This window comes from Nycticebus coucang, chromosome X (assembly GCF_027406575.1).
Source record: "Nycticebus coucang isolate mNycCou1 chromosome X, mNycCou1.pri, whole genome shotgun sequence".
Lineage (NCBI taxonomy): Eukaryota > Metazoa > Chordata > Mammalia > Primates > Lorisidae > Nycticebus > Nycticebus coucang.
Window position 1 is genome coordinate 58705443 of NC_069804.1, and position 14647 is coordinate 58720089.

General features: G+C 50.9%; 1 protein-coding gene and 1 non-coding gene across 5 annotated transcripts; both read right to left on the reverse strand.

The window, feature by feature from the left end:
* Positions 1 to 6256: 6256 nt before the first annotated feature.
* LOC128576656 (melanoma-associated antigen D4-like) lies at positions 6257 to 13773 on the reverse strand. Of its 4 annotated transcripts, XM_053578845.1 has the most exons (13): positions 13616 to 13773; positions 12492 to 12731; positions 11395 to 12217; positions 10875 to 11078; positions 10708 to 10771; positions 10422 to 10501; positions 9809 to 9900; positions 9102 to 9181; positions 8981 to 9023; positions 8519 to 8581; positions 7431 to 7545; positions 6661 to 7091; positions 6257 to 6466 (listed from the first exon to the last, which is right to left on the reverse strand). In XM_053578845.1, exons 3-13 carry the CDS (start codon positions 12133 to 12135, stop codon positions 6457 to 6459), a joined length of 1923 nt encoding a protein of 640 aa, XP_053434820.1. In that variant the 5' UTR covers positions 12136 to 12217; positions 12492 to 12731; positions 13616 to 13773; the 3' UTR covers positions 6257 to 6456. The 4 variants fall into 4 exon arrangements, with proteins under 4 accessions (XP_053434820.1, XP_053434821.1, XP_053434823.1 ...); XM_053578846.1 differs by having other exon boundaries at positions 12492 to 13717; XM_053578848.1 differs by having other exon boundaries at positions 11575 to 13717.
* Positions 7768 to 7896, reverse strand: LOC128578870 (small nucleolar RNA SNORA11). The gene has a single exon (XR_008377969.1). It is a non-coding gene; the product is annotated as a small nucleolar RNA SNORA11 (small nucleolar RNA).
* Positions 13774 to 14647: the final 874 nt, after the last annotated feature.

The window sequence follows — 14647 nt, forward strand, 5'->3', positions numbered from 1 at the left end:
TCAAAAAGAACCAACTTTTGTCTGTGCTCTTTTGTCTTTAACTCCTTTAAACTTTTATCCTTATTTCGTTCCTCTGCTTTCTTTAGGTTTAAACTATTGTTCTACTAAATTTAGGAGAAGGACATCATTAATTTTCTGCTTTCTTTTTCATGTAATATAGACATCTAAACTGTATTCTACAAGTTTTCATTATTATTTAGTTGATGGAAATTTGTAATTTTATTGACGAGTTCTTGGTTAAGCTGTTGCTCATTTAGAAGAATGTTTCTTAGCTTAGAAGCATATAAAGTATGCCTCTTATTTCTTTTTCTTGCCTAATTGCTCTAGCGAACCTTCAATACTATGTTGAGCAGAAGTGGCAAAGGTGGGATCTTTGCCTTGTTCATGATCTCAGAGGAAAAACTTCCATGCTTTTGCCCTTTTGCCATTCACAATGTGTTTTTCTTTTTGGGGTATGGCTTTTATTGTTTTGAGGTAGGTTCCTTTCATTCATAGCTTGTTGAGTGTTTTCATCATAAAAGGTATTGAATTTTTTTTTATTGAGTCCTAAACACATAGATCATGTATACATCAATGGATTTATGGGGTACAATGTACTGATTTTAAATACAATTTGGAATGCTTACATCAAACTAGTTAATATAGCTTTCACTTCATTTACTTAATTATTGTGTTAAGACATTTATACTCTATACTTAATAGAATTGACATTTTGTTAGATGCTTTTACTGCATCAGTTGAGATCATAATGTGGTTTTTGTCCTTCATTGGGTTAACGTGGTATACCACATTAACTGAGTTTCATTGGTTGAAAATTCCTTGCATTCCACGAAGAAATATTACTTGGTCATGGGCTTTCAGTGTGCTATTGAACTAGGTTTGCCAGACTTTAGTCGAGTATTTTTGCATAAACATTCCTCTGGTATGTTGGTCTTTTTTTTTTTTTTTCATTTTTCCCCCTCGTGGCTCTTAGATTTTTTCTTTTATTATTAATCATAGATGAGTACATTAATGCATTTATGGGGTACAATGTGCTAGTTTTATATACAATTTGAAATACTTACAACAAACTGGTTAACATAGCCTTCACTGCACTTTCTTAATTATTCTGTTATGACATTTATACTCTACACTTAGTAGATTTGACATGTACCCTTGTAAAATGCACCATAAGCGTGTTCCAACCAATTACTCTCCCTCCACCCATCCTCCCCATTCTCCTCCCCTCCCTTTCCTCTTCCTCCTTCATCTTGGGCTGTAGTTGGGTCATAGCTTTCATATGGAAGTGTGGTTGATTATATATTGGTTCATAGTAGAGCTGAATACATTGGATACTTTTCCTTCCATTCTTGAGATACTTTACTAAGAAGAATATATTCCAGCTCCATCCATGTAAACATAAAAGAGGTAAAGTCTCCATCTTTTTTAAGGCTGCACAATATTCCATGGTGTACATATACCAAAATTTATTAATCCATTCATGGGTCGATGGGCACTTGGGCTTCTTCCGTGACTTAGCAATTATGAACTGGGCTGCAAGAAACATTCTGGTACAAATATCTTTGTTATAAAGTGATTTTTGGTCTTCTGGATAAATACCTAGTAGAGGAATTGCAGGATCGAATGGCAGGTCTATTTTTAGATCCCTATGTGATCTCCAAACTTCTTTCCAAAAGGAACGTATTAGTTTGCATTCCCACCAGCAGTATAGAAGTGTTCCCTTTTCTCCACATCCATGCCAACATCTGTAGTTTTGGGATTTTGCAATGCGGGCTACTCTTATTGGAGTTAGATGATATCTCAAAGTGGTTTTGATTTGCATTTCTCTGATGATTAAGGATGATGAGCATTTTTTCATGTGTCTGTAGGCCATGCAGTAATGCCGGCCTCTTAGAATGAGTTGGAAGTTAACTCTTTTTCAATTTTGGAACAGATTGAGGGGCACTGGTGTGAATTCTTCTATAAATCTTTGGTAGAATTCTCCAGTGAAGTCAACTGGTCCTGAGATTTTCCCTGTTGGGAGCTTTTTGATGACCAATTCACTCTCCTCACTAGGTACCAAGGTCTCTTCAGAGATTTTATCTCTTTATGATTCAGTTCTGGAAGGTGGTATGTTTCTCAAAATTCGCCCATTTTTTTAGATTATCCAATTGTTTGGTGTATAATTGTTCCTACTATTCTCTTATAATATTTTTCTTTCTGCTGTATGAATTATAATGCTTCCTCTGTCAGTCTGCTTTTAGTTATATGAGTCCTCTCTGTTTTGTCTCAGTTAATCTAATTAATGGTATGACTATTATGCTGACCAGATTTTCATAGAAACCAGCTCTTAGTTTCACTGACTTTTTTTTTTTTGAGACAGAGTTTCACCATGTCGCCCTTGGTGGAGTGCCATGGCGTCACAGCTGACAGCAACCTCAAACCCTTGGGTTTAAATGATTCTCTTGCCTCAGTCTCCCAAGTAGCTGGGACTACAGGCATCCGCCACAATGCCCAGCTATTTTTTGTTGCAGTTGTCATTGTTGTTTAGCTGGCCCAGGCTGGGTTCAAACCCACCAGCCCTGGAGTATGTGGCCAGCACCATAACCACAGTGTATGGGTACTGAGACAGTTTCACTGATTTTTTTTTTTTGTGTGTGTGTGTGTTATTTTTCTCTTCCCTGTTTCACTTATTTCTACTGTAATCTTTATTAATCCTTCCTTTTGCTAACTTTGCGTTTACATGTTTTTCCCATTTCTAGTCATTTAACCAAGTTAGGTTGTTGATTTGAGATCTTTCTTTTTTTGCAGCTTTTGGCCAGGGCTGGGTTTGAACCCACCACCTCTGGCATATGGGGCTGGTGCCCTACTCCTTTAAGCCACAGGCACCGCCCGAGATCTTTCTTCTTTATTAATGTAAGCATTGACCTCAATAAATGTCTGCCTTAACATTGCTTTACCTCATCTCATAAGTTGTGGAGTGTTGTGTTTTTGTTTTTATTTCTCTCAAGATATTTTCTATTTTGCTTTGTGTTGTTTTTTCTTTGACTTCTTAATAATTTGAGAAAGTGTTTAATTTCCGACTATCTGTGAATTTTTCTATGTTCCTTCTGGTGTTGGTATGTGCTAGCATCCCGTTTTGGTCCGAAGAACTACTTGGTATGATCACAGACTTCTTAAATTTGTCAAGGCTGCAAAGTAAACAAAAAAGGCTAAAATACAAAACTTCTGGCAGAGAACATGGAATAATGTCTTGGTGAAGGTGCTGTAGGCAAAAGGTTTATATGTATTACACAGAAAGTAATAGCTACATGAATTTCATGAAATTTAGAAGTTCTGCTTTTCATCATTAGGAAAATGACAAGGGAAGCCGTAGATTGGGAAAATGTTTGCGATATACATACCTGACAAAGGAAAAGTACATGAAATAAAAAGGAATTGTTAACAGTTCATTACTTAGAAGACAACTCAATAGTAAATGGGCAAACTATGTGAACAGACCTTCACATGCACACTAAAGAAGATACACAAATGGCTGAGAGAAGAAGCTGGGCCACGGTCACTAGCTGAGGCAGTAGCTGGGCTGAGTCAGAGACCTGAGGCAGTGGCTTCCCTTCTCTGGGTCTGTTTCCTCATGGGTACAATGAAGGTATACAGAACCTCAAAGGACGCAGTGAGATAGGGCCTTCGATCTAGGGCCAACAGAGTTGAAGACAAAGATGACGTCTTGCAACAGGACGGATGCCCAGTGCCATGCCCAGCCTGATGTCTCAAGGGGCTGGTTCTGGGGGACGGTGGCAGGTGTCAAAGGGTTAGGATGAACCTAAGGGTCAGGGAAGCCTGGGGGGTGGGGGGCGGTGGTGATCCTGCTCCATGAAGGGATCTTGCTAAATGAGGGGAGATTGGGAAAGGCATGTGCATGTGGGCAGGAGCGTGAGAGTGCCTGGCAGGGGGCTGCAGCGTCCCCAGGACACTGCAAGCTCCTCCCTGCGTATCTTGGCCTCAGAGAGTCAAGACAGTCCTGGGTTTGAGTCCCTGCTCTGCCCCTTCCTGGCAGCATGACTTTGGCAAGTGACCGCCCTCTCAGAGCTTCACTTTCTTTATCTAAGACACGGGCCTATCATCCTCTCCTTTCAGGCTTGCCTGATAAATGGAAACAGAGGCCCAGACAAGAAATGGTACATGAACATTCAGAACAAATGAATGCACCACATCAGTCACTGCAAACAAGTGACTGCATGGATGCTTGTCCATTGGCAAGTGTAGGAAGAGAGGGGGAGAGCAGGCCGTGCAGAGGAGGGGTCTGTGGGAGCTGTTAGTGCCCTCCTACACCTGCACCATGGACCATGGTGCACAGCAGGGGTTCACAGAACACTTGATGACATGGCACATGGGACTTTGTGCTAGGGGTCTGCACAAGGCCCCAGGCTGGGGCAGGGGGGAGGCCATCCTTGGTGTTCTGTTTTTCCTGGGAGTGAGGAGGTGGTTGTCTTTGGGGAGGCTGGCCCGACCTTCCTGCAGTGCCCACAGCCTGCCTGCCTTTCCCAGGTGTTCCGTCCTCACTGCTTCCAGGTCACCCTCCCTGATCTCCTCCTCCCTGCCCAGTCTGCTCTTAGGGATGCCCCTGCAGGGTGGGGGAGCAGACCTCTGGTGAGGCCCAGCTTGGCAAGGGGAGGTGCGGGGGAAAGAGTCCGGCAAGCCTAGAGGCCTGGGAGGTGGTACCCTGGCCATTAGCGTATCTCTGAGGGTTGCTTCCTGCTCTTTTCCATATAAGCTTCCTTATCTCAAGTGCCCTCTGCACACAGTGCTCAGATCCACTCCTGTGGCTCATGGTGAGTTTCCCCAAACTGATCCAAGGAAAGGCATTGCCTCCTGTGCACATAAGAGTATCCCAAGAGGTTCTAGCCAAGTTGCATATAATTGATGACACCAGGACTGAGGGTCCAAGCTATCCCTCATCTCTCACTACCTCAGCCCCAACCATAGACCTGAGAAAAGGGAAGAAGATTCCATTTCCCTCTCTCTCTCTCTCTTTGTGTGTGTGCACATGTACACATGCATCCATGTTCTAATAAATCTCTGGGACTCTTTCTGTCAGAACCCCAGAATGTCATTGTGGTCAAGCATGAACACAGGCACCAGAGAGTAGAAATGACAGCAGTAGCCAGCATGGTGGAGACCCACCTGAAGCCTGAAGAACAGGGCTGGTTTCCTGGGTGTGTGGCCCATGCAGTTGCCAGACCCAGAAGGGTTCCACGTGTAGTTTAATGCTGTGTTATTGTTGTTGCTGTCTTGAAACTTTTACTAATTTTGAGCAAGGTGACTTGCGTTTACAATTTCCACTGGGCTGTGCAAAGTATGTAGCCCAGTCTGGGTCAGGATCGAGGTCTGGTGGGGGGAGGCAGGGATCCTTATGCTACTATGTCCATCCTCTTCATCTGTAGCTCTGTGTTTCCAAGCTGTGGACACTACTGGAGAACTCCAGAAAGCCCTGGACTCTGTCCCTGCCTGCTGTTTAGTCCTTCCCAGAGCAACCTGTCTCTGCCCTCACTGCCTTGCACCTAGAGGATCTGCAGCCCTACCCTGGCCTCATCCAGGTATCACCCAGCTCTTGAATGCACCAGGACTTTGCCCTGGCTCTGGCCTTCCTGGGAGAGTCCTGCTTCCCGAGAAGAGTGCGGAAGCCCCCAAAGAGGTCTTTGTTTAGTCACAAGCAATGGACCGTTTAAGTGTGCACAAAGCCTCGTCTTCATTAAATCCAGCTCTCTCGGCAATGGCGGCTCTTCCTTCCACCCTCTGGAGGAGTGAAAACATCACTGTGAGGCCCACTTCATTGTCCTTAAGACTCTCTCCCAAGGATGTGGCTCTGAATTGTGTGGATAAACAGCCAAGAGTTCTGGAACATCATCTCCACGATGGGACTCTAGGTCCTGGTGTCTGTGGACCCTGTGTCCCTCAGTGTGAGGGACAGTGGCACCTACCCACAGTCCTCCTCTCCATCTCTCCTCTTGCCCCCTGCACTTGGCATGGAACTGAGGCTGCTGAGCAAGGCTTATAGGAAGTCACACCACTGTGTGGCCTAGGGCCTCCTCAAACTCATGCTCTCCACACTCAGCAGGAACCTCCACAGCTCCCAGCATCCCACCTACACTGGAGTACCTTCACAGCAGAGTTGAGGCCCACCTATTGCAGAGAGCCCAAGGAAGTTTCCTTGCTATGTGCCCAACCACAGGCCATGGATAGCAACATGAGCCAGGTAAAGGAGGAACGAACCAAGTTAATTCTGTAACTTTAATGTAACACTGATACCAAAAACATGACACCACAAGAAAAAACACACAATGAAAGCAGGGAGAGCAAAGAAAGCTTCATCTTGAATGCCACCTCCAACTGACAGGTAGAAGCTACCTAGAGTGCTGTGTTCAGAAGGAATCTGAGGAGGCACCCTGGCTTGATGAGTAAGACTGCTGCAGTTCATCAACGGTGTCTGGAAGCACAAGAAATAAAAGTGGAAACATCTAATGGAGACATGTAAGCCAGGGAGGGAGAAAACTCACAAGTGTCCTTCCACACTCACGTCATTGCTCCTGCCCCCATCTGCCACTGTGGGCCTCCCTCTGACATCTCAGAGCCCCTGCACAGTCCTCCCAAAGAGTGTCCTTTCTCTGCTGAACCTCTTACTGGATCCAGGAGAAGAAGCTGGTGCCAGCCCTGGCACCATTTCGGGTCCGGATGGTAGAGCTGGTGCTGGGGCCATCTAGGATGCTGGTGCTGAACCCACTGTTAGTGCCACTGCTGACACCAGCTCTCCAGGTAGCCCTCCTGTTGGCGCGGTTGCTATTCAGAATGTACTGATGGTATCTGGCCCAGAAAGCAAAGGGTATCCTGGCCCAAGCATCGCTAAAATCTCCGTCTTCGTCCCAGGTCAGGAGCTCGGCCTGTATGTCATCCCAGCTCCACCGTCCAATCAGAGCTTCGTCCCCGATATTCATATGGGCCCTCACCTGGGCCCTGTTATGTTCCTCAGCCATATCCACATCCACAGTCTTGAAAGCATCATCCACGGCCTCTAAGAAATGAGCCTTCCATTCCCGTGGGTCTCGATTCTGATGCTGAGGTGGAAACAGCAACCACAATAACGTGGGGTGCTACCCTACACTCACGAAACACCTGTGCCTGCCTCACACCCTCCCATACTCGGCGCAAGGATGGCAAAAATGGAGATAGCAGGACTGGAGCTCCCACATATTCTGGGCCAGACCTGGGATGTCGCCCCCATCCCTCACTGTGATGACACCTGTGACCTGGCGTATGGTGCTCAAGAGCCTCTCTGAGCCTTGCTACCCTCACTGGAAATATGAGATAACAAGAGAGCTGCGGCCAAGAAACAAGCAAGGTCTAGAAGTTTCTCCTCCCCCAGCACAGGGCCCTATACAGAGGCTCTCCATTACCTGGGCAATGAATCTCAGGACCCTCATCTTGCTGGTCTCATGGAGGGCTCGCAGGCCCCACAGGAACTCGTACTCAGGGGGGCTGATGTTGGGGATCTTCTTGTATTCCAGGTACCTTAGCATGGGAGGGAAAGAAGCTTTGCTTCTATCCCACTCGACCTGTTGTTGAGGTCATGAGTTCCTCAATCCCAGTGCTGCAGCTCAGCCCCTGGAACAGGCCAAGCCGCCCCTCCACACTCACAAACTCACTCCCAGGACTTCTGCCTACAACAGGGAGGCCTGCAAAGCCTTATGCCACTGGTCCCGCCCAGAAGGCATGTGGAAGGGCAGGCAGGACACATGTAGGGCATTTGTTCATAGGAAGGCCACAAGTTCTGTGCCCCTCACCGCAATGACCCCAGGTTCCTGTTGGGTTTGTTGTAAACAGAGGAGCCATTCTTCAGGACCCCTGCTCTGAGCACACCCTACCTTGAGGGTTTTGATCACAGCTTGGCTGAGCCCTGGAAAGCTCCACCATAGGAGACAGCAAGAAAGGAAGAAATTGTCAGCCAAGAGCAGCGTGCTCCATGTGTACTCCTGAATTCTGAACTTTGTGTGTATGTGTGTAGGGAGGTGTGGGTGTGGGTGTGGGTGTGGGTGTGTGCACAGGCGCCTGTGCATGGTTGTGTGAATGCTCCCATGTCATCCAAGGACCAAAGAGAGGGTAGGCCTTGGCCTGAAAGGCAGGGAAGCTGGGCTCTGGCCCTTACCAGCTGTGGGCCACGCTGAGAAAACTTCCCTGTATGAGTCCCAGGCTCCTCAGGAGTAAAACGGGAAATTCTCATCACGGCCTACACAGCAGATGCTCCATCAGATGGTGGTTTTATCATAACCTGCACCATGCTCTCAGTCAACGTGAGCTCCCTTTCCCCAAGAATACCCCAGCATTCTATTCCCCACGCACTCACATATCCCAACCCCACCCGTGCCCATGCCAGAGACACCCATCCCTTTGGTTTGAGATTTGGGATAGGAAATGGCCTTCTCAGCCAGACTCGCACACAAGGAAAATGCAAGTGTGAGAGGAAGTTAGCTTGCTCGATACTTACTTCTGCCTCACAAAGTCATCTGTGATGAGCTTCCTCAGATCGCCAAGGAACGGGTGCCTCACCCTGTGGGCAAGGACGGAATCCATGAGTAGAGACGGTGACAGTGCCTGCACCCCTGCTTGAGGGCAGGGGCACTCCCCGGTAAGGTTGGCAGCTTCCCAGCTCATTGGGCATCGTCACAGAGGCCCAAACATGCAGCAGAGGCCAAATGACTGCTCGTCAGGTACACCCCAGGTAGGGATGTGATGCAGCCTCTAACTCTAATTGTTTCTCTTACATCTCTTCTGGAGACACAGAGCAGAGAGGCAGCCGAGAGTTTGGTACCATTTCCACATCCATCTTGGTAAGACCCTTGGCTCTCTACCTAGTCTGGGGAGCCCCACTCCCCTGCACCAGACCACCCGGGACCTCTTTTGCCGGAAGACAGCACTGCAGGGAGCATCTGAGAGAGCCCAATCATACCCAGGGCGTAGTCCCATCTTGCGTAGTGCTTCCCAGAGGACAGCTGCAAGGGGAGAGGAGGTACAAGAGATTGGCACCCAAGGAAGAGACTTTGGACAGGCCCCCAGCTGCAGCCACTCACCCTCGCTGGCATGGTTGCCATTCATGAAGATGACACCCAGAATCACCAAGAGGAGACTCAGCCTTGGAGTGTCCTTGGTCCTAAAGGTGTAGAAAGTGGGATCCTGTCCGGCAGCCACTTGCCTGAGACAGGAGAGCCGGCCCACCCACCCAGCCCCTCCTACGCTTCCCAGCCACAGTGGAATTCTTCTCAGCCACAGGGTGAAAGGCACGGCTCACTATCTGCTCCTGGCCCGTACATACCACTGCCTGAGACATAATCACCTCCTCTGTGAAACATGCACACTAATACTTCCCTGCTATGGTTCTGCAGAGGTCAGATGAGGCAGGGAGCAAACGCTTGGCAAATGGCAAAGCTGTGTCCAGAGATATATCCGGACTGTTCCTGCCTATCCCGCATCAGGATCGACACTCAACAGGCAACTCTCTCAGAGGCCTACTCTGCCAAGCTGGGCAGGCAGTAAAAAGAGGCAAGCTGCTTTCCTCAGATGTTCTGTGGAGAAACCCTGATAGCAGCCTGGAGAGGCCTCTACAGCAGCAAGGCCTCAACCAGGCTACTGTCCCTTTCATCCAGTAGTCATCAGGCACCGAACTGTGTGTGGGAGCCATGCTTGGCGCTTAAGCCCTGTGTTCCTGCTTCTCTGAGGGGGTGTAGGCCTAGAAGGGGCACCAGCCAGGAAAGCCACAACCCGCCTTTCCTTTTCTTACTTTCCGAGGAGGCGAGCTGAGGAATCCCGTGTGCAGACCAGAATATACAGGTGTTCTTCTTTGTCAATTTCCTTTAGGTGGATGCCAAATTTCTGCAAGGGGGAGACAACGGGGAGAGGGGTGGTGAGATCAAAAGCCCATGCTGGGAGGACGGCGCCTACGGCTCAAAGGAGTAGGGCGCCAGCCCCATATACCGGGGGTGGCGGGTTCAAGCCCGGCCCTGGCCAAAAACTGCAAAGAAAAAAAAAAAAAAAAAAAAAAAAAGCCCATGCTGGGCGTCCTGCAGGAAGGCAGGCAGTTCCTGGTTAGAACTGCTTCACAGTGGGGAATCCAAACTCATGGGCAAGGAAGTGGAAGAAGACATGCGGTACCTGCCCCGTGAGAGCCTTGGTACTGGTTGAGGCAGTGAGATCCACTTCAGGAGACAATGAGGGCATGAGAGAGGGCAGCTGAGGCCAGGAGGCATGAGTCAAGCCACCAGTGCAGTAGAAGAGCAGAAGTGGAGAGACCAGGGAAGGCTCCCGAGCAGGTGAAAATGACACTGGGGCCCAAGGGGCTGAAGGCTCCCCTCACCCCAGTCTTATTCCACTGAGCTGTTCCCACCTGCACCCACCTTTTCCAGAGTGTATGTTGCCCGTTCAATGATCTCAGGGAAACGTTCGTCGTATTCTCGGATGATGTCCTTCAGCATGTCTGCAGGAGGGGGCAGTTGGAGAAAGTACCTGTGTTGAGCAGAAGCCACAGAGCCGCAGCCCCTTGGTCAGCCCTGCAAAGGATGGCATGGCCAGGATTCCGTTCTGTGGCACTGGAGGGACCAGCTGTGGCCTGCTGGATGACAGCACACAAGCAAAGGCACAGCCACACAGTAGGGGCTGATGCAGGGGGCACAGGCTGCCTACCTGAACGCTTAATGGGGATCTTCTTGTAGTCCTTAATCATCAGGTATTTCACCAACTTATTAGCCTGGAGAAGGAGGAACACACAGAGTGATCAAGGCAAGGGTGACCACAGAGAAGTAGCCCACAAGGGAGGAGAGGAGGGAGATGGAGAAGGGCAGACTTCTTACCCTCTCTTGCAGAAGGGTCGCATTGCGAGGGGGCAAGCACAGTACGTGCCTTAAAGGTATCTGGGACCTCAGGGCCACCGGGGACCGAGGGGCCAACTGAGCCCGCTCTGTCAACGAGGGCTGTGATGCTCTCCAGGTCGCTGGGACCATAGGAGGCTCTCTTTCCTCCTCGCTGCTCTCATATTCGTCATCCAGGTGCTTGGACTGTATAATTAGAGAGAGAGGAGACCCAGGCTCCCTGTGCCAAAGTGCCCAGCACACACCTTACCCGTAGTAGGTACTTGCAATTAAGAGTACTACCGGCAATGGCTGGCATGTACTGTGTGCTTACTAAGGGCCAGGCACTAAGCCAACCTCTTCTCCCACCAGTGCTAAGGGTAGGAACTCCTTGGAATGCAAACATGGTCTCAAAGGAGTGTTGAAGAAACCGAGATGAGCTGAGAGGAGGAGGAGTGCAGGGCAGTAGGGGAGAAGGAAAGGAGGGGAACAAGGGGCTGTGGAGATAGATGGCAGGGCTCACCTTCTTCGTCCTCTTGCCACCCATCCTGGCCCAGGGCTCAGCATTGTGCTGAGCAGTGGCAGCTGCACCCTCAGGCTCAGGGATGCTTGTGGCCATCTTGGCCTTGGCAGCAGCTGCTGCCACAACATTCTGAGGCTCCACCCACCGAGTCTTAGCCACAGCCTTCCCAGACTTGGTCGCCTTGGGCTGGGCGGCTGCTGCCTCCCTCGCAGGTGCTGCCTGGGGCACACTGGAGGCAACACTGGGGCCCTCTGCGTCAGTCTCTTGGGCTGGGGTAAGTCTCTTGGGGCGTGGGAAAGCCATGCCACTGACACCTGCCAGCTGAGTGAAATCAAAGACATTGTTCTGGCCCAGGAAGACTGTCTTGGGTCGGGTGGCATCCACCTCACTGGCACATGGGGCCTGAGAGGAAACACAAGCAGTACTAGGGGCCCCAGTAGTGGACTTCTGGGCCGGGGAGGCTATATGATACTGCGTGGAGGTTGCTGGAGCCTCAGGGGCAGCCACCTCACTGGTGACAAACATCTGGGAGATCTGTGGAGAAGCCAGGGGTGTCTCAGGGGTCACCCCCCCAAGCCTCAGTGTAGGTCGTGGGCTGAGTATGGTCTCTTGAGGCCTGTGGTGCAGCCACCCAGTGGTTAGTGACCACCTGGTTGAAGGAGGTACGGGCAGGGGCAGACCAAGCTGCACGGTTGGAGGCTGCAGCGCAGGCGACGTTGGCAGCACGGGCAGCCGTCTCATTGGCAAGTGTTTCTGGATCCAGTTGCAATGCCTCTACCAGGGTCTGGGCTAGCACAGGGTTTTCCAGTTCCCAGGGCTCATTCTGCAAGGCCAGACAGAAGGGTAGAGAGCCAGACCACCCTACACACTTGTGTCATGCTTCCCTGTGCTGACCAGCCTCCCTCCAGAAGCCAGCCCTGACCATCCCAAGACCTTCCCCAAAACTCCTTCTCCTCCTCCTCCTCTTCCTCTTCCTCCTCCTCCTCCTCCCAGCAGGTGAGGGAAGGTTTGGGGAAGCTGGGCATTCCTCCTCCACTCGATTTTCCACTTCATCCCACCCCTTTCCGCCTTCAAAGGTGGCCCAGAAGGGGCTTCACCGATAAGATGCGGAGGCCTGGACCCAAGCTGCCAAAGGCTCTGAGGATGTGGATGTCAAAGCTGGTGAGGGTGCCATAGCCACCAAAAGCACCAAATTCTTCATAGTCGTTGCCTTCGACCATCTCTTCTTCCCTGACCTCGTCCCTCCCTTCATCCATGTCTTCAAGACTGCAGTTTTACGATTCCACGCTGTAGTTTCCCTCAGCCATGCTGCGAGTCCCCAGGAGAGAGAGCTCAGCCTGAGAGAAGGGTGAGGAAGCTGCAGGGGGGAGGCGGCGGGATCCAGTGGGAGGCGGGATCTCTCAGGAGGTGAAGGGCAACGATCATCAGGTTACTAGGCCGTAGACAATACAGGGGGGTGGGAGTGCCTAATGGGGGTAGACTCCCTCAGGGACAGAGCCCTAGGAAAGGGATATATCTCACCCTGAAGTGAGTGAGAGTTTAGGATTGGCAGGCGGCTGTCTTAGCAGCTGGATTGGAGTAGGAGGTGTCCTGGAGGGGTGGGGTCCCAAAAGTCCCAAAGAGGATGTATTGAGAGAGGAGAAAACAAAGGGCTTGAATTTAAGGGCCAGAGCAGGGCATCAGGATGAAAGGGAAGCAGACGGAGGACTCAGACAAAGCTCTGAGAAACAGAATCCCAGGGCCCTTTCGGCCAGGTCTGGGAGGGGGGATTCAGCTGAATCCCGGTCTAGGTGGGGCTCCTGCTGGAGCGCTAGGGGTGGATGAGATGAGGGTCTAGGACCTAGCTGAGGCTCCATTTGGAGCACTGGAGATCTCAAATCCAAGGACTGGCACTCCAGGAAGGGGGCAAGCGGTCAGCTCGGTTGTAGTAATCTAGGAGAGGTGGGGGTGGGGCCTCCAGGCTAAGGAAGCTCAGCTCAGACAGAACACACAGGTCTGCTGAAAGGGCTCGTTCGGGTACTGGTTTCACTTATAAAAAGGGCTCGGATCAGCGCTCCAGAGTCTGGTGTTCAAGAGGGGGAGGCTCCCATCTAGACCTCTGGTCTAATGGGGTTCCGGTTCTGTGTGCTTGGGCTTTGTTCAGATCCGGAGAGGGGAGAAGGGCGCAACGTATCGGGCGCCACTCGCCCTCTCCCGGTCCTGTCTGGAGCTGAATCCTTACCTTCCCCGGGGTTCCGATGGCGTTGGTCTTCAGCCCCGGGAACCCCGCAGCCGCGCCCTGGCCTACTGCTGCCAGCACAGCAGGCCGGACCACCCAGCCCCTTTTCTCCGTGCACACCCCCAGCCCCCGCCCCCACCGCGGCTGGGTAAGCTGCGCATGCGCGGACCCCTCCAACCCGCCCGCTTTCCCAGCCAAACGCATGCGCTCCCGCTGCGGTTCCGCGGGTGGGTGGGAGCTTCTTCCCGCCAGATTCCCCTCACCCCTCCTCCTGCGAGCGCAGGAGTGCACGCTCAGATCTTGCAGTGCAGCTCAACCTGCTCAACCTGTCCAATCATCTATTCTCAGCGCCCCCCCTCACCCTTTTGCGCAATGCTTCTCTGTCCTGCCCTGCCCTTTCACCCAAACTCCTTCAGCGTGGTCTGGGATACCCTATGCACCATTTCCCCCACCATGACCCATCCCTTAGGTCGCAATTAATGAGGTCTCCTAGCTGGGTCTGTAACTGGAACAAGTGGAAATCCTTAACCTGCCAGGCCAGGAAATGGAAATGGCTAGAGGATAGCAGTTCCCTCTATGCGCTTCTCCACTAGCCATCTCTGTGGCCCCCAGACACACTGGGAACGTGTGCTTCTTCAGCCACCCATTATGCAGCTTTTCCGGACACAGGGGCATCTGTGCTGGGGCTTGTCTTCCTCTCACAGCAGCCTGGGAGGTGGGTGTCAGCATCCCCATTTTACAGATCGGGAAGCTGAGGCACAGACACACTGCATGAACTAGACAAAGCCACAGAGCAATGAACAGAAAATGCAAATGTTGGTCCTGGGTCTTTCTGACTCCAAAGCCCACGTTCTACTAGTTCTGCTAGTTCTGCTAGTGCCGACCTGGGGACAGAGGCATCAACCCCCTTTCTCCGTTTGGGTGACAGACCCCCCCCCCCATTCCAACATCTGTCTCAAACAAGGAAGGTTTGTGTTCTAGGAGGCCTAAGCTCATGCCCTGCATTCAGGAGGACACTGGCAGAGGCCCCCAACC

What these genes read in the sequence shown, in the direction of transcription:
- LOC128576656 (XM_053578845.1), bottom strand. Translation starts at nt 12,135, where the DNA reads ATGAGACGGCTGCCCGTGCTGCCAACGTCGCCTGCGCTGCAGCCTCCA. An exon ending in CGACCCTTCTGCAAGAGAGG is followed by an intron (nt 10,772 to 10,874) that starts GTAAGAAGTCTG and finishes CTCCTTCTCCAG; the next exon opens with GCTAATAAGTTGGTGAAATA. An exon ending in TCCTGAGATTCATTGCCCAG is followed by an intron (nt 7,092 to 7,430) that starts GTAATGGAGAGC and finishes TTTCCACCTCAG; the next exon opens with CATCAGAATCGAGACCCACG.